The sequence below is a fragment of the Pseudopodoces humilis genome, chromosome 17 (genome assembly GCF_049639895.1).
Source record: "Pseudopodoces humilis isolate 2021_Gansu_Grassland_sample_001 chromosome 17, ASM4963989v1, whole genome shotgun sequence".
Taxonomy (NCBI): domain Eukaryota; kingdom Metazoa; phylum Chordata; class Aves; order Passeriformes; family Paridae; genus Pseudopodoces; species Pseudopodoces humilis.
The window spans coordinates 8,316,726-8,342,678 of record NC_142216.1 but is presented as its reverse complement, the minus strand read 5'-3'; the positions used below and the strand labels follow the sequence as shown (position 1 = coordinate 8,342,678).

General features: G+C 37.7%; 1 protein-coding gene across 1 annotated transcript in view; it reads left to right on the top strand.

Annotated features, from left to right (window-relative positions):
* SPOCK1 (SPARC (osteonectin), cwcv and kazal like domains proteoglycan 1) overlaps positions 1-25,953 on the top strand; it is a 275,639-nt gene that overhangs the window by 79,004 nt on the left and 170,682 nt on the right. Inside the window, exon 3 of the mRNA XM_014253272.2 lies at positions 7,475-7,520. Coding sequence (XP_014108747.1) covers positions 7,475-7,520 — 46 coding nt within the window. The remainder of the gene's footprint in view (positions 1-7,474; positions 7,521-25,953) is intronic.

Here is a 25,953-nt window from a genome sequence, read left to right as displayed (position 1 = left end):
CACTCTGGCTTCATTCTTTTGGATAAACAAAGAGTGGTTTGGGGTTTTTTAGGAAGTATTTTTAATTTTTGCTATATTTGTCTTTTTACAAAAAGGCCTAAAAACTAAAAAAAAAAAACCCAAAAAACTCCCCCAAAACCTTAAAGCCAACCAAACAAAAAAAACCAAACCAAAACCAAAAAAAACCAACAAAAACAAAACCAAACAAAAAAACCCCAAAAAAACCAAACATAAAAACCCAAAAACAACCAACTGCAAAACCCAAGAGAGCAGCAGGAAGATTTTTATACGAAAGCCCATGTGATTGAGTTGTAAAGAATGACAATTCTTATTCCAGCTGATCTGGGCTGAGGAGTTGTAAAGAATGTCAGTTCTTATTCTAGGTGATCTGGGCTGAGGAGTAAGGAATAAAGGAATAAAAAGAATAAAATTTAATTTTATTCCAAATATTTAAATTTAATTTTTAAAATTTTTGCCACCCCAATGAATGATTGTGAGTGTGGGTAAGAAAAGTCTACGCTGAAAGTGCAGCCTTCCACTTTATCATTATTGTTCATGGAAACTTCTGGAAAAATCTTTCAGCAAAACAGGAATAGCAAATCTTCCTTCCTGATTTAGCAGGGAAAAATCCCAACCAACCAAAAAATCCTTTTAATACTTGAAAATAGAAACCCAGTAATATTCTGGGCCATTAATATGGTCAGAAGTTGGTTTTGCACGTTAGTGGTAGTTGAGCAAAAGTTTGTGTGCTGAGAATTTGAGTCTTATGGGAAAGCTGAGATTGTAAGATAAGGTCAAGGATCTTTTCAATGAAAAATGATCAGTCAACACATCTGAGGACTCATTAGGATATTTATTTCTGAATTTTTTACTATTATTAATAAACCACTGTTAATGTACTTGTCATATAAGAATCTAATGTGACTGGTTATACTTTTATCAGTTCATTATATTTTTATTAATGACTTAGCATTCCAGGCAGGTCCTGACATCTGCAGACTTTTCATTACATGAGCTTGACTCTGCTTCCTTCTGCCATGGATTCTCTCAGTGTCACCACTTAATGTTGGGAGTTTCTTTACTCTTTCAATAAACCCAGATATTCCTGGCCTTTCTGTGACATTTCTCACTAAACTTAAACCTTTCCCATACAAAATTTAAAACTAAATATTTCCAGCACCAGCATTACTAATTCACTAAGCCAAAGCATCCTGTTTGGATGCAGTTCTCTGATTCCTGGGAGAGAGAGCACAGAATTAGCTAGAGACATCTGAACGTAGAGATCTCATTGGGGAGCTTTGTTCACTGAAGCACTCAGTGGGTAAAATACATTCTCTTCCTCTTAAGCAAATAAAAAAATAAATAGATAAATAAATAATGTGTAATTCGCTGACACAAGCTATTTGCTTAAAACAGGCAATGGGCCTTGGGGAGGTATTTATGACAGGGTGGATTGACTTCAGCAAGCAGCAGCTGGTGCTTTAACACTTCTTGGTGTTGGAGTGATCTGCACTGCAAGGTAGAGAGGCAGAAAATGCAGCTGCATCTTTCTGGAGCTAATTTTAATATGAGTTGGTAATTACGTTTTTCAGCTGGTCCTTATGAGGGTAAACCGTTTATTCATAGAAGGAAGGTGAAAGAGGGAAACACTAAGCAGGGTGCAAAGCGGTGTTAATAAATGTTCTTCCTGGAGGTACTAAGAAATTTAAACTCCTGTAGGCTAGGAGGGGCTGGGAATGACGATTGCTTCCTTGGGCGTCTCTGTGAGTCCTGGGCTTGCCCCCTTGTGCAGGAGGTTCCTCAGGAGGGGTCTGTGATGAGGTTTTCCTGATGATTCTGCACCAGTTCTCAAGGATCCTCCCAGGCCTTGGGGGAGCAAACTGAGCTGAGCTGGTTCTGAAAGGTACAAAATCAGGGGAATGTTTTCAGTCAGCATCTCGTTTCTGCTTGAGTCGTACAAATAAGTTATAAGCTCAATTAATGCAACAAATATAAATATTTATGAACCCATTTAGCTAATGTTTGGCTGTATTTATAAATAAGAGCATCTTGCAAGAGCTTCTTTTTGACAAGTAAATAAAGTGTAGAGAGTGTTTGTGTGTTAAATTATCCATGCTTCATTAACTCTTCCAAAATATCAAGTCTTAAGTAATAACTAAATTCAAAATGACAAAAGAGTAGGATTAGTGGGAATAACTTTAATACTTAAACTTCAGGAGAACAAGAAGCTGTTGTTTACTTTCTTAGTTGGTAGAGGAAGAGAGGATAAATGTGTTTGATTTTGCCATTAATTTTTTTCTTTTAAACTGTATTGTTATTGTAGTGATAGAAGGGATGATAGGAGAGGAGAACAGTCTCATATTAATGTCCTGGTCTTAGGGACAATTTCTTTTTGCTGACTTTTCTGAGGTAACAGGAAATTGTTTTAGACCCAGGTCTACTTCAAGGCTTGATTTTTTTTTTTTCAAATCAGAGCACAGTCTATGAATTCTGATGAATCTTAGGGTTCTGATGAATGAGATTTTTGAAAGTTCTGATTGTTCTGACTTTTTGTGAAGTGTTAAGTTAGTGTTTTTGACATGCCCTTTGCATACTTATTTTAAGATATGAATATTCTCTTGATTGACTTTGTTGATAGCACATCAATCTAAGTTGGCTGGATTTGACTTATTGAATGATAATGGATAATTTTGGTCTTCTTAAGAAACAACAATTTATTCTACATGATGTGGTGAAATGGACTTCAGAACATGGTGCTAGTGATGCCATGGTCACTGTTTTGATCCCCGTTTGGGCCATTTGCTTAAGAGTTGAACTTGATGATTCTTGGCAGTCCCTTCCAACTCTGTGATTCTGTGAAAATGTGTTTGCCCTAATCTCTTGATTGCTCAGATCAACATAATAAAAATGCAATGAAGAACTGAGGCCCAAGTCTAGAAATTTCTATTTGCTTTTATGATTTTTTTTTTCATTTGTTTTGGTCACAACTGATTCCTAAATCCGAGGGTAAAATCTGGACGGGTTCCATTATGCTCAGTGGTGAACAGACACAGAACTGAAAAGGAAGCTCCTGTCCCAAGTCTTTCTGTGTGAGGGGCCCCTGGGCTCCCTGCCTTGCCTCCCCAGGCTGTTGCCCACCTCAGGCAGGCAATAAACCTTATAAAGGGGGCAGAAAATAATCTTGCTAAAGGCCTTACCCCACCCCTAGTGAGAAGAGAACAGAATTCTAGATTTCCTCAAAAATTGCATTGAGCCTGGTTTGACAGGAGTTGAATTTCTTTTCCTGTAATTGGAAGTGGAATATTTAAGCTGTGATGTGAGATTCAGAGTCCATACGGAGCCAGTTGCAGAGGCCAAGCCAACACATCACTTTCCTTTAACACTGAGTTGAGCTAAGGGTCTCTGATACAGCCTTGGATTGAAGTATCAGATCTTCTCTTTTCATGCATGATTTTAGGTGTGCAGAGTCCCTACAGTTAATTAAAAGATCAACTTAGTCATATGCAATCACTGAACCATAGGCAAAACCTTCAAAGTGTGAATTCTATGCAAGACAGATATTTTCAAATATTTGTTCATCAAAAATATTTCTCAGTTGCTGTCACCTGCTGCACTGAAGTGGCCTTGTGCCTGGTTTTGCATTGCTTTCAAAGTCCATCCAATAGAGTCTTTAAAGTCAGCTAGGAAAAAACCTAAATTATGTCTCTGTTATACCAGGTGTGTACAGATGACTGTGTGGAAAAACACTTTATGGTGGTTTTGCCTGCCAAAAGGGAATGAAAAAGCCTTTTTTGATGCCTTACAGGAAAGAAACATGTTAGTAAAATGGCATTTGGCTAATAGTGCAGCAGATAAAAACTGGGTCATGGCAGCAGAGGTGGAAAAGGCAGAAAAGAAAGAGAGAAAATTGTTTCATTTGGGGGTGAAGGTCATCTGAAATAAGTGATTTCACATTTAAAAGGCTACTAAGGAGAAAATTGATGAATGTTAACCTAATTTTGTATTGCTTTATTTAATTCTTTTTTCTTTTCTCATTTGTAATGCTTACGTGTTCAGGAAGTTGAGGTAGGTTTCTCAATTTTAACTTGTAAATATCCATAGAGTGAATAAAAATATTCACAATATATCATAATTCATTCTATATTTTAAACTCTTCTGATCAGCTGTTAATATTGTTACAAATGAAATGCATTGATACATGTTAATTATTAATGTGTGAATATTGATTAGTTAACATGTTAATATGAAAATTGCATAACTTTCATTGTTACAGAAGGCATAAGGGATGTTTTAGTATCAACCTTAGTAGAATGCTCAGAAATGCACAGATGTCTTTCTGTCAGGAAGGTGTTTCACTGAATGGGAAATTTAAATCTCTTAAATCAAGTTGATTGTATTTTTTCATATTTTATATATATGTATATATATATAAATATATATGTACTTCTTCTCTGTTGGAAGAAGTCACAGTGAAATGATGATTCTCCTTCAATGACAACCAGAGTTCCACCTTCCAACAAAAGTCATTTGAGGATATTGTTATAAATCTCAGCCCCTTCCTGAGTACTGGCACAAAGCCCTGTCTGTTTCTGAGTCAGAGCTTGAAGGGTATATTTAAATGTGACACAGATTTTCTGCTCACCATATCTACAGGGTGAGTTTCACCTTTATGGTGCCATAACCCTTCAGTCTCAGTTGTTGCTGGTGTCGATGCTGAAGTGAAGCCCTGGTGCTGTATTTTGTGTTGTTGTGCTTTAATCAGGTACCACCCAACTCACCCTCCCCATTACCTGGGTGGCATAGGGAGGAGAGCTGAGGGGGGGAAAAAAGGTAAACCCCATGATTTGTGATAAGAACAGCATTTTATTTATTAATATTTATTAATATTTATTATTATTATTTATTTATTATTATTGCAGACATGAATATGTCTCTTAAAATAAATAAACCATAAGAAAGACGAGTAATGCCCAGTACAATTTTCACCACCTGCTGAGCAGTGCCCAGCTGGTCCACTGGTACTGACCATCTGCCCCCAGGTAACTCACCCCAGTTTATATTCTGGGCTTTAAGGTGTGGAATATCCCTTTGGCCAGTTTGGGTCTCTCTTCCTGGCCATTCTTCCTCCTGGCTTCTCCCTGAAAAACCTGGGAAACTGAAAAGTCTTTGGCTTGGAGTAAACACTCCTCAGCAACAACTAAAATATCAGTCTGTTATTAACATTATTCTCATCCTAAATCAGTGCTGTACCAGCTGCTAAGAGGAAAATTAATTCTATCCCAGCTGAAACCAGGACAGTTGTCCAACTGGCATAAGTTACTTTGTACTGCTATTGACTGCACTGCTCTAATGTAACTATAGTCAGTATTTACCCCTATAAATTATAATGGGCTTTATATTTTGAAAATCTCAAAGGTTTTCTCTATTTCACCTTTTAGGGGTTTTTTTCCCATATTTTTCCTTGTGTATTTTCTATGTTATCACACTAGTTTCAGGCACATTCTAAAATAAACATAATTTCAATTTTCAAAATGGAATACTAAACGGGTCTGCATGAAGGAGAAGAGGAAGAATAATAGATCTACAGAAGAGATAGCTGTGTTGTAGGTATTTTTGTGAGGAAGGTGACTTTTTTGTAAAATATTCCTTTGACACTGAAATTGAGATAAACCCCCTTTCCAATCCTTCTTTCAAAACTGGTTCCATATGCCACCAGCATAAGAAATCCTTGTTGGGAGTTGAATTATTTAACAGTTTCTGATGCTGAAAACCCAGCAGCAAAGCAACACCTTGGAAAAAAATGTAAGCAGGCAAAAAAGAATATTTTGTTGTTGAAAAAAATTCTGCTATAAAAGCTGAAAACCCAACACATTCTGAAAAGTGATTAATGCTTGGTGAATTTAGCAGTACATCATCATCAGTTACAAAGCATTGTATAACCATGAGGGGGTTTTTGTATTAGCAAAGCTGTGAAATTCAAAGGCAAGCCTGTGATTCTATTTCTGGTGCCAAACCCTGTACTTGTGAAGAAAAAAATATGGATACTTTTGATGTATCTGAAATAAATTATGGGTATTAATCTTTGCTGTTATTGTGGAACATTATCGCTGTCCATGAAGTCGGTATGACACTGAGCATGAACATGTTGCTTAAAAAAAATATACATTTCTTCTTGCTAGTCATGCAGAATAATTTGATCTAAGCCAGCATTTGCCTGTGCTTGCCTGTTCCAGAGCAGCAGAACAATCCATGGTCTCTATGCTGTCCATGGTGTTCTGGAAGGAACATGAAGTGAATCTTCTGGTGTTCACTGAGGCTCTGGAGTCCTTCCTCCTGTAACAGCCTGTCCTGAACCCATAAGGTCATGCTCACTTCCAAATCTCCAAAATATTCCAGGTTAGGGTGACTGGATAGCATGAGAGCATGTGAAATTCAGTGTACTGGAGATAAACAAAGCCCTACAAAAGAAATAACTTAGATGTATTATTCACACAGATAGGTTTTTAGTTACCGACCTGGCAGGAAAAAGAAATCTTGGTGTCATTCTGGACAGCTTGATGAATACATCTCTTTAGTGGCATCCCTCAGGAAATGAGTATAGAATACTGGATATATTAAAAAGGAAGCAAAGATGAATATGCAGAAAAAAATGACAGTGTTGTAGAAATTTTCTATGCTTCCTCACCTCAAATAGATAATTCTGTTGTTACCATGTCCTCTCAAAGAGGACACAACTGAGATGCAGAATATGCTGAAGCTGATACATCAGTTGGGCTTAACTCCCAATTCTTCATCACTAGGGTTGATGGCACTCTGAAGCAGGGAAAACTTCAGATAAATATTTGCTAAGTACACAGGATACAGATTGATCCAACACGTGGAAGAGTTTTCCATTCTGTCTACAGAGAGACTAGTTTGCAATAAGTTTAATAGGGGGAACAGTGACAAAAATATTCACAGTGAGTGCTCCTGGAAGTTGATGTACTATTTGATATAATGTTTGCAATATTACTTCTGCATTTCTATATGTTCACAATGGTGGGATTTACATATGTCCAAATGGATGTATCTTTGAATTTACTTTGCTGACCTTTCACCACACCAGGATGGTGTGGATCATGTTATACTACCTGAACAATATGTTTTCTTGTCAAAGATTGTAGACTAACATGAAATAATACAGAGTTATTATATAAACACTTAATAGTGGGCATGCTTTCAAAAACACTTAATAATGGGCATGCTTTCAAAAACAATCCAGAAGAAAAACTCAAGGTGCTGAATTCTTCATTCTTTAATTTCTAACCTGCATTAACCACTCTCTAGGATGCAACCTGTTGATAGTCATCTGATTGGAGCTAAATCTGTTAGAATCAACACACAAATTGATTCATTTAGTTGTGTGAAATAGTACTGAAAACACTGATTGTATTTTTCCTGAAATTTCTTTTTTTTTTTTTTTATTCACATTTAGGATGATTATTTCAGAAACTGGAATCCAAACAAGCCATTTGATCAAGGTAAACTTAGTACACATTTTGTGGTTGTTGTCTGCTATTTTGTGATATCCCCATATGCTTTATGCCTCTCTTCCTCTGTCTGTCCCGTGCATTAGTGGAGAGCTATATTCATGCTTACATCTCATTCCCAATTTAGGCACAGCTTGAGGTGCTTTATGTAGAAGAGTTTGACTCATCTTGGTATTTTTTCACCATGTTTTTTAATCCCCATCCATTCCACTTTATATTCAATGATGAAATGTGTGCTCAAAGAGATTCTCTGTAACCATGAATCGTGGTTTAACATGCAATTTAAAACAGGGATCTTCACATTCATTTTCTTTCATGTTAAAGGCTTTGCTAAATTAATGTTGTAAATGTAACCACTGCATTTTCTAGCACTCAAGGGGCCAATTCTTTAAAACCAGCTGTATGCATGAATTTCAGGGCTGATTTTAAAAAGGAAATGGTGTTGTGTGTATGCTGCTGTTCCAGGTGCAGGCTCTGTAAATGATATTTTGCACTTTGTCTTGGTGAGTGTTTAAGTTATGCCAGTACTTAAAATATTTCCAGGGCAGCCACTAAAGGATAGGGAAAAAGCCCAATCTAATTGTGTCCAGGATAGCACTGGACACAACATCCATACCAGGAAAAAGAAATTCAAAATTACTCAAGTGTTTAGGAAGAAAATACTTATTGGAAGTCTCTGAAGGTGCTTTTGAAAATTTCACTTTACATCTAATCTGTATTTCATTGCCAAGCATGTTCCTTGTATTGTCTGTAGCTCACAGGAATATCATTGGGGTTAGAGCTTAAGAGTGTAGATACTCTGTCTTTAGGGAAATGGAACTTCAGTGTCAAAGGAAAGGCAAAGTTGATGCTTTTGTCAAGACACATATCCACAGAGGTTTTCAAAAGCATTTGAGGGATTTAGGATTACAAATCCTATTGACTTCAAATGGAACTTATGCTCCTATCACTTTCAGAGGCCTTGTGACCCTCTGTCTTCCCAAGAGGAAAAACAAAAAGGTAAATCCTGGCAAAGTATTGCAGGGAGATTTTCAGCTGACATGCTTTAAAACTGTCCTGTTTATTGTGTTACTGAGATGTCTGACTCTGGGCAAAACCAGGAATGCTTGTAGAGAATCTAAAGTCACACATGGATACCTTGAAGGGATATGTCGGTGTCTGTTGAAGATTTCTGTCTCTTTATAAAGAAAACAATAGTTTCTTTTTCAGCATAGAGTTTCTCTGACACTGTGGATATCTCTGGTCAGGAAGCAGAATGCAGACTGAGGGATGCAGTCTGAGCTGAGTGCTCTGCCCTGCACAAAGATCTGTGCACTGCTTTTTTTCTCACTTAAATCTTACAAATGGATTTTATTTGACCAGTAGATCATTCTTTTTGGCAGACAGTTTGCCCTGACTAGGACATTAAAAATAGCCACTCAAACGTTTCTAAAGAGATTTATTGCACAAAAAAAAATGTTTTAAAACTGTTGATTAGTTTAGTTATATACACAGAGCATGTGAGTCTTTAGTCATTGATTCCAGTGTTGTCACCCAAAAAATGAAGAGAAATCATGTTGTTCTGTTGGGCCCTATGAGTCAGATGCTGACAAGACTAGTTTATATATGCATATAGGTGTATATATGTGTATAAATGTATACATGATATATTTATGTGTATATAGAGGGAGTGGCATTAAAATAGAAACTGCTGAGATGAAGGGAGGGAGGAAGGGAAGCTTTCTCTTTCCCAGATGTTGCCACCAGAGCTTTAATTTCTGTAATTTTCCACAGAGAGGAAAAAGAATAGTCAGAAGAATTTGTCCCAGCTCTTTTATGCAGCATGAGCAGCAAGACAATTGTTTAATCTGTTTTTCCTTTTCCATTCTCCCTGCTCTGGTATTTTTCCCATTTTTGGGGGAGTTTAAATGCCCCTTATGCTTTTGTATGGTTTTGAAGATAGGAAAGCTTTCATTTTATATTCTTTGGGATTCTGATATCCGGAGAGCTTGTGCAGATCCTGTGGTGAGGAGCCCTAGCTTGCTCCTGAGAATTCAGTAGCAGCTCTGTGTTCTCGCCTCACAACTGTTATTTTGAGAGCTATCCCAAAGGCTTCTTTTAACCTCACAAGACCAAGATTCTTCCTAGTTACTGAAGAGAAAAAAAACTTCTCCAATGGGTGAATGAAAACAGATTTGGGATTTTATAGAAAATGTAAGTCTAGCATCACCAAGCTGAAGCTCTTTTGTGCAAACACTAACTTTTTGGGACAGATTTACAAGGTTTTAATATTAAAATTTAATATTTAATATTAAAAATCTACTTCTCCATTCTAAATCTAAAATTCTTCTTGAATATTCTGCTTGTGAAGTCTTCATGTGGAGCCAGAGTGAAAGAGCTGGGAGAGCAGGGTTGGAAGTAACTGAAGGCAGGAAGTACCTGCCAGAGGGATCCCACAAAGGCAGCTGGAGGATTCCATATATTTAACAGATTTAAAAACCAACAGTAATCAGAGGTTTTGAAAATCAGCAGAGTTCTGCTTCCAGGCTTGTACCTCATTTGCATATTTTAAGGAAGTCTACTTCATCCAATGAACTCTGTATTCTTTTGTAACAAAAAGCTGGCTTTATTCAGCAGGATGAATTATTTAATTGTGCATTGAAAAACAATAGCAGTGTAATCAAGCTGTCTGCTTTCTGCTTGCAGTGTGAAGAGAAATACCTGAGTGTTTTTCTCAAGAAAAGAAATACCTTCTTTTGTAAAAAAAAGCATTCATGGCTTTCACTGAAACCACCTCTAGGGAGTGACAAGAGGTATCTTTGGATAACAGACCTGTTCAAGGGAAGTCAACCTGAATGGTTCAACTGCAACTCAGAGGGAACTTGTGTGATCAGAGGTCATTTTTAGCTGAGCTACCAGCCCAGCTTTCTATTCATCTTTAACCCAGGAGAAACCAGTACAAAAGTGAGCATCTTACCCACAGAGCTGAGCTAACAAGGCACTTGGACTGCAGAAGGCAGCAGAGTTTGTAGCTGGAAATGATTGCTGGTCATTAATATTGAACTCAGTTCTGTCACATTACAGAAACAAGAAAGCAGAAGAGCAGAAGGGGCAGGTTAGGATTTTGAAATATGAATCAAAGAGTTGGGTTTTCTCCTGACAAGGTCATTTGAGAGTTCTTAAGGAGCTTAACAGCTGACTTGGCATATTTTCCTAGTCTTCTTCACCCACTCTGGAGAAAGAAAAGACAGAATAGGGGAAAACTTTAGCATAACTCAAGCGAGAGATTTTGATGCATGTCTCATATTCAGCACCTATTCAGAAAATGAACTCATTAAGACTTTATAGATTATGTTAATTGAAAACTGTTAAATAAAAAAATAAAAAAAAGTTACTGAAAATTTCTGCTAGAAGCCACTTGTAAAATTGCTGGAAGCAGTTTGGAATGGTATCCAATTAGCCATATGACTTTTTAAAAGCATTGTTACCCAGAACACAGGTACTGTGGAAGTAATGTGGTGCACTTTGTATTGCAGATGCATGAGCTCTGAATCAAAACACTTTTAAAACAGCTGCTATTATTACTAACACAGCTGTAGAAGGATGCAATAAGAGGGGTAAAAATTTGATTCTGTGGTAGTGCTGATTTTTTTTCGCAAATATGTGCTTAGAACCATCCACTGAACTATGGAATTTTCTGTTCAAGGAGGGGCAAGTTTCCCCCTTTCCATTTGGATTGTGACACTGTCAGATGACTGCAGTGGATGGAGCTGGCCTGAGTCCCCTCCCTCAGCTCTGTCTTCAGCACTGAGGCACAAGGACTGGCTAGAAACAGGGTAGAATTTTACCCATTGCTGGTGGTAGCAATACCAAATGTTCCAAGGTTCAGTGAAAAAAAAATCCTGATTAGAAATAGTCTGACCTTTCCCCCTTGTCTTCCAGCCTTTGTCTTTCTTTTCACTGTCTATTCCCAATCCTCTTCCCCAATAACTGAGAAATCTGGACAGGGATGTTCCTTTTCAGGACTTTCATTATCTGTCCTTGGAGAGGAGGGAATGCAAAAAATTTTAAAAATTCAAATTATCTATTCCACTGTATTGTGTGAAAATCTTTATCTGCCTGAATTGAACCTATCAATGACTGACACTAATGTCAGACACACTCATTTAGACCTGACTATTATTATTAATTACAGACATGTACTCATTTCAAAGAGCTCCCCTTGAGCACTAATGAAAGGCTGAACTGGCAAAATACCCTCACTTTTGAAGAGGAAACAGTGCTTTTGAGTGGATTGAGGCCTCCAGTGTAGCATAGCCTATGACTTTTGCAGCTCTGTGAAGTGAATTTGCCAAATTTAGAGCATTGCATTTCAAGATTAATGTGTTGGTATCAACGCTTCTGCTCCTTGTGCCTCACATCCTACCTATGTCTTTCCAGTGTTTAAATCACAAATCCAGACTACAGAAATGTGCTTCTGCAGCTGTACAGAAAAAAAGTTTGCCTGAAATTCATAAGCCTGCCAAAACAAAAGGAGTGAAAATGGGAAGCCTGTGATGCAGGATGAAAATCATAGAACCTGCAATTATTTTTGAACATGTAATTTTCTGTTAGCCCAGTTAACATGTTCTTTCAGAAAAGCCTGAATCAATTCCTCACAAAGAGATGTTTAGTACTGAACACATCTCTAGCCACAAATATATGTTAGTTTTATAATAAATGTTTTCTATTACAGTGCCTCAGATGGCAGATTTCAATTGAATAACTTATTTTGCAATTTATTTTTTGACTGTGCTTGAATTAGTTTTAGAGGCTTATTCATAGTGCAAGTGCACATGAATTATGTTTGCAAATCTTCAGTAAATCAGTCCAATTTTAGAACATGTTAACTGAATCAACCAAAAAACAATAGCTGAGATGCAGCACATGAAATATACTGTCTCCCATCAAATGCATTTCAAGCACATATGGCTGCTTATCTCCAGGCAGATGCACGTGGTTCTTTTTGCATGCTAAAAGCATAATATTAAATTCCTTATAAGCTTGTAAGCAACCAATTTTGTCATTAAATATGGCACGAGAAGTGACAGCGCTGGGGTCCTTGTGTGTGATTGCATTATGGCTGATGTGCTTTGAACAGAGACAGTGATCGATAGGCTGCTTGGCTGGAATTTTATTAGCACTTGGGGAGCACTTGTTAGTTTTGTCAATAATGCTGCTGGCTTGCTTTTAATATCTCTTACTTCATTGACTGTGAAGAAGACATGATTTTCAAAGGGGAATTCATGCCCTCCCCATGCTCATCCAGCTCCCATTGAAATAAGGGCATTTTTGGGGACTATGACAGAACCCAGCCCTGCTCTCTTTGGCATCTTTCAGGGACCAGAGGTCTCCATCCCTGTGCTTTGGTTCAATATATATTCATGTTTGGTAACCTACCTAGACCTTTAAAGATTGTGTGTAAAATACACATCTGCAAATCTTCCTTATTTGCTACAAGAGAAACCGCCCAGTGCATTATCCAAACAGATCTGGTTTGTATTCTGATTTAAGAAGACCAAACCAGTGAGTGTCTGGCTTTGAAATATTATTTGACTTAAATGTTGGATGGTATAGCATCTGCATGCCAGAATGACCCTTGAATCACTAGCTAGTTAGAAGAGTAGTTTGAACAGTATTTAAACATGTTTATATGCTTGTCACTTAATGGATGATTACTGTCATTTGGTTCTAGATGAAAAACAGGAACTCCTGTGGAGAATAAAAGTAGAAGACAGAGTGGCAGTGGCCATAAAAATCCATAATGGAGAATTTATTTCATTTTTAGAAAGAGAAAAACATCAAAATAAAGACAATTTGTGTCAAATGTAGATTTAAGTAAACTAAGAATTAGAGAAAGAAAAATAGGGATAATTAGCATTTGCTCAATGTAGAAAGCACAAACATCAATTATCCAAAGGCAGGAGCTTGGCTAATGACAAGACTTTTAACAACTGCAGTGACAAGAGGTTGCCTACAGCTAAGTGGACTCTTAAGGGTGCACAGGTGGTAGCCCCAACCCTGAAAGCCAAGTACAAAATGAGATGTTTGGGCAAAAATTTAGAAATAGCAATTTTTACAAGTGTATTAGAAAAAAGAAAAAGAAATCAAGAAAAGTGATGGCTCAGTGGAGAGAGATTTTCATGTAAAAGCACTGCTGAGAAGGCCAAAGCTTTGGTACCTGACTTTGCTTTGGCTTTCACATTAAAGAGCTGCTAAGACCAGATGGTAACTGTATTTGATATCTTAAGCTGGAGTGTAAAATTCTAGATGAGGGAAAGGACAGGCTTGGGTAAATTAGATATCTGCAAATCAGTTGGAATTTATCTATGGTTTAAAGGAATTGGCTGAAATAATTTCAGAGATACTGAAAATTATCCTTGAAAAGTTATGAAAATGTATAAGAATGAGAAAAGACAAGCAACATGGTATTTTTTATCATTAAGGAAAGGAAGAAAATAAGAAAATGTATCCTGTGAGTTAAACCTAAAATCATGGTAAAAAACTCCCACACCAGGATAAATATTTAAGCAAATATTTGTTAGCATCAATAAGGTAAGGGGGTGAATAAAACTGGCATGGATGTCAAACTAAACTCAGTTTCTTCTGTGACAATTACAGGCCTTGAGACTCAGGGATAAGATAGCAGCATCACATGTCTTGACTTAATATGGTTTTTGACATTGGTTTCCATTTTTGCCTCATAAGGGAGTTAAAGAAGTGCTGTGTAAAATAAATAACTATGAGGTGGATACAAAATCAGTTGGAAAACTGTGTTCTGGTAGTACCTGTCAATGGTTCAGTGTCAGGCTGGGAGGATAAATTGAGTAGAGGTCTCTGTGATCTCTTTTGAGTCCACTATTATTTCCCACTTTTTAACATTTACTGTTATTTACTATTTTAATTAAAATATAGATGTTGAAATTAGGCTGACTATTAAATGTAGCGTGGAAATAAAATTCTCAGTCACCTTAAGAAATTTAAGAAATGGTCTGAAAACAAAGGCAAAATTTAGTCTAGGCAGATGCAAAGTTCTTAGATAAGAACAATCATCCACACAAAACAGGATGAAAACCAATCAGTAATAGATTTGGAGCAAAGGGCTAGGGGATTATAATGGATTACAAATAGCATATGAGTCAACAGTGTCATTCTGTTGCAAAAAAAGGCAAATGTTACACTGGCATGTGTAACTGTGAGTAATCCTTCAGCTTTAAGCAGTGCCAGTAAGACCTTGGCTGGAATACATTGTCCAGATTTGAGTACCAGGCTTCTTGGGTACTGTGAATCAGCTGGAAGGTACCCACAGAAACGTAACAGGGATGATCAGAGTTGCAGAAAATATCCTCTGCAAAGTATGACTGAAGAAGAGCAAGCCAACAAAACAGCAACAACAAGCCAAAATAACCCACAAAACCCCAAAACAACACACAAATCCTGTTTTCAAATACTTAAAATTAGCTGCAGGGTGGATGGCTGATTCTATGTCCATTGTGGGTACAACAAGGGGGACTAATTTCACACTGCAGCAAAGAAATTAATTTTAGCCTTCATAGCGGTGGCAATATTTAAGCATTGGGAGAGATATTTTAAAGAGGATGTCGAGGCTGTTGAAAGGTGTTCTGAAACATGTTAGACAAATGTCTTGCAGATAATGACCCATGGGTAGCTAGTCTAGCAGTGGAGAGGGGGAATGGAACCAGCATCCTTCCCAGAACTACCATTCTAGCACTGTGATTCTGTGATGGTCTTTTGATTAATGAAAACCAGCTAATTCCATTGAAATTGCAGAAGAAGTGCTGAAGGAAGTATTTCTTAAAATAAATTTCCAGTCAAAGCAAAGAATGGAAAAATGAACCAGTATCCCTGATAGATGTTTTGGCACCACCTGAAAAAAATCAGGTTTTTATTTGAAGGTAGTAATGTTCATAAACTGCAAGATGGGCACTAACCATGGTTGTCATGGGCTTGCAAAGCTCTGTGAATGTAAATAGGGACTGGCAAAAGGAGGCCCATTTTCTCTGACCACTTTTCCCTCTCTCTCGCTTTCTCATGGTCAGGAGGACTTCCTAGGGATGTTGTACTTGGTGTTAGTAGTTGTTTGTTGGTTTTTTCCTCCAGACAGAATAAAGGTTGTGATCTCACCCTAAGGATAAAGATTTGGATGGAAATCAGTTAACTGTTCTTTTTCAGTTCATTAGCTAAGATGCAATGACACATATGTATTTAGGAATTAAATCTCCCTCTGCTGTAAACCTAAGTGCCCAGGTCATCAAAAGTGAATCTCAGCTATTTTACTTCCTCTTCTTATTGCTTCAAATTAAACATATTTGCATCAAATAATATTTGAAATATTAGAAAGAAATATTATTTCTTCTCTAAGCTGATTATTTGCATTCCAGCTTTGCAGCATTGGTCATTTGGAAAGTTACTTTAAGCACCAAACTGCTGATGATAAGCAGTCCATAGCAAGATGATGGCGAGAAGGTTTCAAATATTTTCTGACTCTGTTCTGCACTAAAAAATTCCCTAAGCATAGTATGTTGAAAGTTAGTTTGACAAGTGCTGTTTAGTCATTTGATCTCATTCTGTCTTTTCTCTCCATGTCAGTATATCCATGGACTTCACCATCAACACCTGTTTGTGTTTAGCAGTTATTGCCCAACAGCTTTGAAAGGCTTGTCGAATTTACATACATTTGTTTGAAGTTCAGGGACAGGAAAGCCGTATCTGAAGACTGAAATTTTACTTCTACTGTCGTTCTTGCAAGGTGTGTTTGAGGATTGATTCTGTTTTACCCAGGGAAGACCAGTAGCAGCATTGTTTGCTTAAGGATGTGGATCCTTTCACTGCCTCTTGTGCTGTAGGAGAAGGATGCAGGCAGATGAAGTGCTGACCGAAAATGTGGAAGTATTAGATTCACTTTAACTACAAGGCAGGGCAGTACAGTAAAACCTGCAATATAAATATGTTCTGCTCTTGGGGTAGTTTTAATATACGCTGAGCAATCCAATCAATCTCTCACTTCCCATCTTATCTGTAACAAGTAAACAGAACTCTGTGATAACTGGATGTACAGTAGAGCAGTCCTAGGGATCGTTGCACATTACAGCCACCTTTAGTGCAATGTACAGAAGCATTACTGTAATTATTTTTATGTGATCTGTGTTTTCATGGAGTTTATCCTTTATTTAATTGCTGAGGGTTAAAATCCATTAGAAGAGGCACATATTCTCTATAAGCAAATGTATCTTTGCTGGGAAGGCTCCAGCACTGAGGCTTGTCTCTCTCTTCAGTGGATCCTTTGGAATCACCTTTCATATTTAAAACCAGTGAAAGGTTGCTGACATAACCAGAAGTTCGCAAAACTGAAAGGGAAGAACCTCTGCATTTCATAGTGTTAAATACAGGCATGTAACAAAAAATGGTTCTGTCTTAGTGGACCATAAAGCTGCCTAAGGACAGTGTTAGCTAAAAGAAATCCAGCAGCCATTATTTGTTAATCTTGTTCTCAACTCTAGCATATGGTTATAGTTAATTCAGTCTAACCCAACATTTATTTATTTTTATATTTATTTTTACATTTGAGGTTTTATTTATCCTCAATATCCAGATTATGTTTAGCTATTCCAAAGAAGATAAAAGTAAAACCATGAAAAGCCATGTTCAAGTAGAGTCATGAAAAGCACAAATCTATTTGGAAAATACCAGCAGGATATTAATGTGAATGATATATCCAAGTATCAGAAACATAAATATATTGGTTGTAATAGTTTAGACATAAAGAGTATGTATGAGTTATTATGCTTTTCATCTTTACATACTTCATCAATAGAACTCCTAAATACAACATTGCTGTTTGCTGGGTATAGGCTGTCCTTAGTTGTTCTCCCTCCTAATTGCCTCACATAGCTCCTGGCTTCATCATTAGTCTGTTGCAAGAAATGGGACTTGATATTTAGGGAAACATTATTCATTTTCCTTATGTTTCTACTTCTAAGCTGCTTTTTCATGAAGTGGCACTTCTAGTGTATTTTCCTACACAGGACTGTGGCAATAACATTTTCCCAATGCCTATAAATAAATTAAGTATACTGTGGCTTGAAAGAGAAATTGCTATCAGCTGGTGTTCCACTACCTACAAAACATTTTATCTTATTTCAGTTTCTATTACTTTGCTCTCCCTTGATTTTCTAGGGGAAGTTGTGTTCCCTGTTAGTGTCATGTGGTGCATTTGTGAGCAGTGTGCTTGATGTATGGAACTATCACAGGCACCCAGTGTGGAGAGCTCTGTTTTGGAAATTGCATTGAAGATGAACTTTTTGGCAGATGAAAGTGTTGATATGATTTGGAAATAGGGCTGTTTGTATCAGTCAGTCAGGTATTTCGTTTTTTAAGATGGAAGGAAAAAATAAAGGTTGGAGATGAAGGAGGAGAGAGAGGCCACCTGTCTAGAGGAAGCGGAGAGCCCGGAAGGAGGAATGCACTCCAGGGCTATATATCTGGCTTTTATAAGAATACAAGTTAACTTCTCTTCACAGGCTGAGGTTTTAATTTCTCATCTCCACAGTTACTCAAAAGCTGGAGTTGGTCGTTCATTTTTTCTGTGGTTCAGATTAGGAAGCCACTCTGAGCTCTAGCTAAGCCTAATTAACCTTCAGTGGGCTAAACTTAGATGGGACCAGGTGCAAACAAGATGCACACTGGGTCTCTTCTAGGCACTGATCTCAACTGAGACACAGCTCATGTTAGTTATACACAAGATATTTGGAAATTTATTTATCCACATATTCTGAAACATTAAAGAACAACTAATTCTGCCAGGCTTTCAAATGAAGACAAGAACTTGGAGGAAATGTGTGACACTAAATAGCCATGACAGGCATCCCTTAACCAGAAGGGTTCTCCTAGAACACACTCCTCAGGCTTTGTGTTACCTCTGTGTGTTCCAGAGTATTGGAAAATTACCCATTTTCAGTGGGAAAAAGGGTGTGTTGGAATAAAGGCTTCAGGAGCTGGAAACTTGTGGTAGTGTCCCTTTTACTGTTTTCTTTTGAGTTGGGAAAGGATGAGGAAGAAAGAGAAAGCTGAGAGAAGCAAAAATAAAGTATGCAGTAGATGATGTTGAATACTTTGAAAAAGGATCAGGTAGATTAATAATGGATTTTTTGTGTGGCAGTCCCCTGGCATAGCTGATTTTTTGCCTGCCCGTTAGTATGCTTTTTCATCAATCTAGTAGAGAGAAAAGAGACTTTTGCTTGCTTTTCTGAAATAACAGGAATTCTGTGATCTCTGTACAGGTTTTAAATTATTTTTATTTTTTTTAAAATTAAAATATTGAATCCATACCCTCGAGACCTTAGGATAATGAAGTTTTTATCTCACTTCTAGTTAATATTCAGTGAAAGGGGGGATGGGGTTTCAGGAGGTTGCTGGAGCAAGGTAGTACAAGATGGAAATAGAGCTTTTTGTGTGGTGGAGAAGGCAAGAAGTGAAAAATTAAAGGTATATCTGGAGCAAAGGTGTTTTTGTGAACAATTTTATTAGTTTTAGGGCTGTCTATGTTAAATTCTATTTCACTATCTTCCCCCATGTGTTTATCCATACAGGCACATCAAGAGGTTTCTAAAGGAAACTATTAGAAATGAAAGTCTGAAATATTTACAAACTTGTTTTTTTAAGGCACTAAATAATTATGAGACATTCTTATATGTCGGCAATTTCCTCAATGATAAGAACATTTGGTTTGAGAAATTAATTTTTTGTATGCTGACTAAATAAAAAAGGTCATTAAAATATTTGTAGGGTCTGTAGTAGGGAGCTAATGACAATGTTTTTTCTTATATTTCAATTATGGTAGATGTGAATTAACAAGTATTATAATAAAACTTAGTAGCATTTCTTTTCCACCAAATGGAGTGAATTTAAGTGACATCTCTGACACATAAAAAGCCTGGGGTTGGATATGTGTGGTGAATGAATTTTATTTTAATGAATTATAGTATAATTTTCCTGTCTTAGCAATTAAAGTTGGGCATTAACCCTAAATTCATTAATTCCTTTGCATCCTTTTTTTCTCTGGGAGAGGACATGCTAAAAATTCCTTTAAGCTTATAAAACTGGACGGCATGCATGACAAATAGATTTAAACCGGATTACCGAGGGGCAGAACACAAAGGCAGTATTACATCAGTGTCAAATTCTGCCCTCAGTTACATGCAGGCTCCTTGGTGAAGTTACAGTGATTTAAATTTGGCTGAGACTTGCATAACTTGGATGGAAAATGCATGTTCATTGGTATTTATCTTTTACAGTCATTCTGATATAAACCTGGCTACTGGGCATTTACATCATGTGCATTTTCCTATCCATGTAAACGTCATTACGTTGTGGCAATAGTTGAGCAAATCTGGTCTGAATCAGCTGCTTCTTAAGCTTTGATTAATTGCTTGGCTTGTGGATTGAGGCCATTTCTCCTCTGTCAGATAAAAGTACCAAGGTGCACAAGCAGTGTTGATAATGTTGGTAGAATTGTCTAGCACTTTGTGGGGATTAGGAAGCCACCTTCTGATCTCTTGCCTTCCCTCCACACGATGGCCAGAGCAGTGCTCAGATCCCTCTCCCAGTTCTGCTGAGGGTGTTTGTGAGGGGTGACCAGCACCTTGTGGGCTCCTTGACATTTTTGTGTGTGGGTGGCTTTATTGTGGTGTCTGAGGTATCTGACCTCTTTCTGCAAATCCTTATAAAGTCATGGATTTGAAAGAATTCTCAAAGTGAATAAAGCAGATGAATAAGAAGGAGTGTGTGTGTGTGTCCCCCATTTTGTAATTTTGCCATTCAGTGCTGTTTTCTAGGGCACAATTTCATAGCAGAGACTGAAAAAGTGTCAGTAGTCCAAACATGAAAAAATGAGCATATGACCAGATCTGACTTCCAGAGTTCCCTAGAAAATATGCCATAAACAAGGAAGCTGCAGATCCAGAGGGGAGTGATGAGCTCAGCATGATCCTGAAGTCTGACAGTTCTGTTCTAAACGCTGTCTGATGCTGAGTCCTTCTACTGAAGCAATTTCACACCTCATCTGCTAGAGATGAAAATGGCAGGGAACAAACTATAAATCCAGCTAAAACTTAGTTTAGTAGATAAATCATCCTATAAGAACCTTTTCATTTAAATAATTAATTCAGCACTTCCTTGATCCACTAAACTTGCAAAGCTTTGGAAATGACATGGTGTGTCATTATCTCAAGAAACTCTTAAGGAATTAAGTAATCCACCTCTTCCCCCAAGGCAGCATCAACCCTGACTGCATCACTCCTGACATTTCCTCACTGTCCACAGTCTCCCCAGCAAATTATTCTGGTATTCTTAACCATTGGAAATTTGTCACCTGAAGTTTCCTTTTCTGTGGTTCAGACCTTTGAATTGAAAACTTTTGTGCTGTGTGTCATTGATGTGACAAACAACTGGTTGTCACCTTAAATTTAGTGGCTTTTTCTTTATATGAAGACTTGTTATGTTTCCATTCAGTGCTGTCTTCTTAACCACAGATCCATGAGTTCTTCCTCACAGATCATTTACTGGCCTTATTAGACTCTATGAAACGGATCAGAATAAGGTATTTCAAAAGCAAGAGAGCAGATACCAGTTTTTTGGTTCCAAACCTAGTTTGGAAACTAGAAGGCCATCTTCAGTGGCTCATGGTGCATGTGTCCTGATTCCAGCCGGGACAGAATTAATTTTCTGCCTGGTAGGTGGTTTATTGATGTGGTTTGGACTTGGGATGAAAATAATGTCAATAATGCACTGATGTTTTAGCTGCTTTTGAGTAGTGCTTATTGCTTTTGGCTTCTCACCCCACCAGCAGGGAGGCTGTGGGGTACGAGAAGCTGGCAGGGGACACAGCCAGGATAACTGAGCCCAGCTCACCCCAGGGGTATTCCAGACCACATGAGACCATGCTTAGGGCATAAACTAGGGGAAAAGCTGGTCAGGGGCTGCTGCTGAGGAGCTGACCAGGCATCAGTCAGTGGGAGATGAGAAGATGCATTTTGTATCACTTGGGTAATAGTACTATTATTATCATTATTAGTACTATTTAATAATAGTACTAATCATCCCTTACGTCCAGTAACACCATCATCATCATCCCTTCCTTCTCTGTCGTGTTTAATGTCCTTATTACAATCCATGGATTTTTTTTCTTCTTCCCAATTCTCTCCCCCATTTCACTGCCGGGGCATTGCGTGAGTGACTGTGCGGAGTTCAGCTGCCATGGTGACATAACTATGAATTTTCATGTATGTGTGGAACAATCTGTGCAACCATGGGCAAAAAGGTGAATGCATTTGGTGCTGTTTTTGCAAACAAGCAGCATCAGAGGAGCAGAAGAATGTAATGCAATAGGATTTGAAACAGCACTTTCACGTTTAATTCTTTCCAGCTACATGCAGTAGTTTGAAACAGATTCTTGTCACATCTTTCCAAGATACAACAGTGGTTCCGTAATTGCTATCATGAAGAGTTGCTGATATGTTTTCCAGGGATCACACCAGATGTTTTATGGCTCCCAGTTCCTTACTGCTAGGGCATCTGGACACTGGAGTGTGTGTGGGCGTGTGTTAAGATCTTAATTATGTAGGCTGTTGATAAAACTTGCACATGCAATTGAGATTGTAACAAGGGCAAATAAAACCACATTTATAACATTCATCTTTCTCACCTTTTTCACCCTGTGTATTACTCAATGTGTTATGGGTCTGTAGAGGGCTGGAATCTGTTCTGTGCTGTTGGACTTGTTGACTGCTGACATTATGGAGTTGGCAGAATTGCCAGAAGCAAAAGTTTGCTGAGATTCTTTAGCACCTCTGCAAAGGTCTGACGAACGTAACTGACTTCAAGCCTGGGCAGGTACTGTCACTCTCCCCTCTTCTCTCCTTGTTCCACTTATTTTGTGTGCTCTGAATATGCATGATGCAGCACTTCTTGTGGGCACCCTGCTGTAAAGCTGCAGGCATGAAATCTGGGAAGGTTGTCCCAAACTGGACTAGAGGTCATTGAGACACATAAAGAGTGTCAGTCTAATGGAATGAACAGGCCAGCAGAATATTGTTTATTATTACTGCTCCAGCTTTGACTGCTTTAGACATTTCACCCACTACCAGCATTTGAACAAAATATATTTGATCTCTCTGCAATATAAAATTTGTTGCATGTAAAATTAAAGAGAACTTGGCCATTTCCTTCTTGCACTTTGGATTTTTTCTAGGGCTGTATCTGCCATAAATAACACAACCCATTGTTTTTACTTCCTATGCTTTTTACAAGACCCTCCAATTTTCAGTTTGAAATAAATGGTGTTTCCATATTGTTTGAAATCATTTCAGCCTCATTGCTTTGATCTGGTCAGATAATCCTTTAATCCATGCTCAGAACCAATTGATCTTTTATTTTTTAATGTTTTTCTTAGTGGATGCCTATATTATGCTATGGTAGTGCAGATAAAGTATGATTGATCAGTTAATCAAATGAGATTTATTACTGGATCATTAATTCTGGCTGCATAGATGATTAAAAGTACAGATTTTTACACCTAGGGCCAGTGATATTTTTTATAATATGGATTTAGAATATATTTATGAAAGCAGAAAATTGAATCAGCATTACCATCCGTGCATTAAATTACAGGATTTTATTAGAGAAGAATTCCCTTACAATATAAAAGTAGATATAGATATGAAAAAAAAAAGCATGAGAATTGCCAAGAAAGGTTTTGCATCTTTAAATTACAATTTGATCTTTAAAATATTGTGCGTGCCCAAAATCATTCCTTTTGCATACTGGATATCCCTGCTGTGTGATTTAGGAGTGACACATGTGTCACAGACATGGGATTTATGTGTTCTCAGTGAACACACCTCTCTCCCTGAATCATGAGATGCTCCTGATGATTTGGTTTGTGTGCTTTGATTTGTGCAGTCTGACTTAGTATGTTCTCCTGGATCAACTTAAATAAAAGGAAGGAAGGTGAAAATTCTTTGCTATGTGGAGGACTGACTTTTTTTCTACATTATAAACAAGTGAAACATCAATATGACAAGGAATAACTGTTACTTAAATCTGATTCAGGGCAGCAATACTGTGATTGAAGAGTCTGCACACCCTCTTTGTCTAATTCTGGCCATGCTGGAAAGTTCACAAGGCTGGTCTCTAACTACGAATCCTGCCTATCAGAGAGAAGTAAATATGCTTCATCCCTGGAATATTCATATAGTAGTAATCTGACCCCTGTAATCATCATTTTTTTTCTGCCAGATCACAGCGTATCTGTTGGGAAAAGTGCTTTTGCAGACAACTTAAACTATTTAATAGGTTTAGTTTATGAAAAAGCAAGCTGGAGGGCAATGCATTGTGTAGTATAAATTCCTTCTGCTAAGGAAACTTGGACTGCTGAAGCAGCTTTAAAGAGGAAAGTTATAAAAATACCTGCCAAAAATAAACACAGATTAATTCAAATTGGAAATTACTGTCACGTTTTTAGAGAGTGCAACTAAAATATGCACCTTTGCTCAAATAGAAAGTTAGAGAAGATTATTTAAATCCTCACTTCTGGAATTTCTCACAACAATGCATAGACCATGAGAAAAGATGGTCTAATAGTTAATGCTATCCTTCACCTCTCTGAATGAATCTCTTCCCTAAGAGACTCTTCCCTTTCCAACTCCATTGGAAATTAGATTGAGAATCATGAAATAAAGTTTTGTTTTCCAGCTCTAATGTCAGCTTCTTGGGAACCTGGGATGAGATCATATAAACTGAGTTTTAGCTCCAAAATTCCAATGTGCAGGTAATTAGAACAATAACATTTTCTTTTTCCTCTCCTCCCCTGCTTAGTCTAAATGTTCATGTGTGTGACCTCCATGCACTGTGTACTCTATAGTTCTTTACTGGGACTGCCCTCCTAGTTCCAGTAAAACTACTCATGGGGAAAAAAAGAAACAATTACAAAAACTCTCATCCCTTCTCTTCTCATGCAATCCACCATCCTTCTCAGGTTCTGCCACCTTGATGGTCCCAAGTACCAAATCAGGAATCAAGGTTCAGTGTTCATTAATCAGTGTTCAGTAATGCGATGGTTATGAGCTAACAGAAAGGGGGGAGCAGGAACCCCTCCAGGTGGTGGTGAAACAGTTGCTGACAAGCCAATTGCCATTTTACAGTCTTCCTTCTTCCCCCAGCCACCTGCTCACCCTGCCCTTTACTGCTCAGTACCCACAAGCTTCCACTGAGGATGAAACCCTCCTGTTTGCCCCATATCCCTTTAGGGACTTCATTATTCATTGCCAATGGTCCTTCAGCTCTTTCATCTCTGTGCCATTGCACTATCCCTTATGGCCAAGTGAACTTTTGTAGAAGCTTTAGGTTTGCTCATGCAAATTCTATCCAGTTTTTCATTCAAGTGAAAAAAGCTTGCACTTCTGTGTAACCTACAGCTACTGCTTTCTGTAAATTGCTAAGAAAAAAAAGTGATGATATCTTTTTGACACTGTTCTATGTAATCCTGCAGGATCTAAAGTTCACATGCCCAATATGTTCTCAGGATGAAACACCAGCTCTCTTTGTAGTCAATGGGAATTCTGTCATTTATCCTAGTGGAGGCAGATTTTCAGCCCAGATGCTTTTACGTTCTTTTTAGTTCTATTTACTTCAAAATTACCTATAGAGATTTTAGGGGATGAAAGGGGAGATGATGTTATTTGGGATAAAAGACAGGATGCAATAAAGCAGAATGGTTGGCTCATCTGAACTACTTCAGAGACCAAAAGTTCCTGCTGAATCTCAGGATAAGACTTTCTCAAGTCCATTGATTTTTTTTTTAATTGGGTCTGGGTTTTGGCGTCATTTTCTTTCAGAATTTCTATTGCATTTTCCAGTACCGTATCTTCTGGCTTCTATGAACTTTGCTGTTTTCTCTGCCTTTTAAGCCTTTTCTTTCATTCTACTACTTTTGGCTCTCTCCATCCCGACTATTACCTGTTTTCTTAATTCTTCAGCAGGGATCCCTATCACTTGTGAAGTGCTGATATGTTCCCCATCAGCAGTGTTGATTGCTCCCATTAATGCTTTTCCAGTATCTTTTTGTAGGAGTTGCTGTGTGATCAGAAAGGTCAGATCAGTTCCCATGTTGTGGGCATCTGGTGTTTTTGCTAACATCAGAAGTAATCAGAGGAAAAGGGAAAGATAAGATCAGGGAGCAGCAAGATGCTTCTATGATTGTAGGGCAGATGGGAATCATGAATGAAAGGCTTGCTATCAAACATTTCATATCTATATGGAGTCAGAAAATAGCGATACTAAGAATGTTAAGTTTTAAAAAAAACCAAAAAACCCCAACCCTCAAAACAAA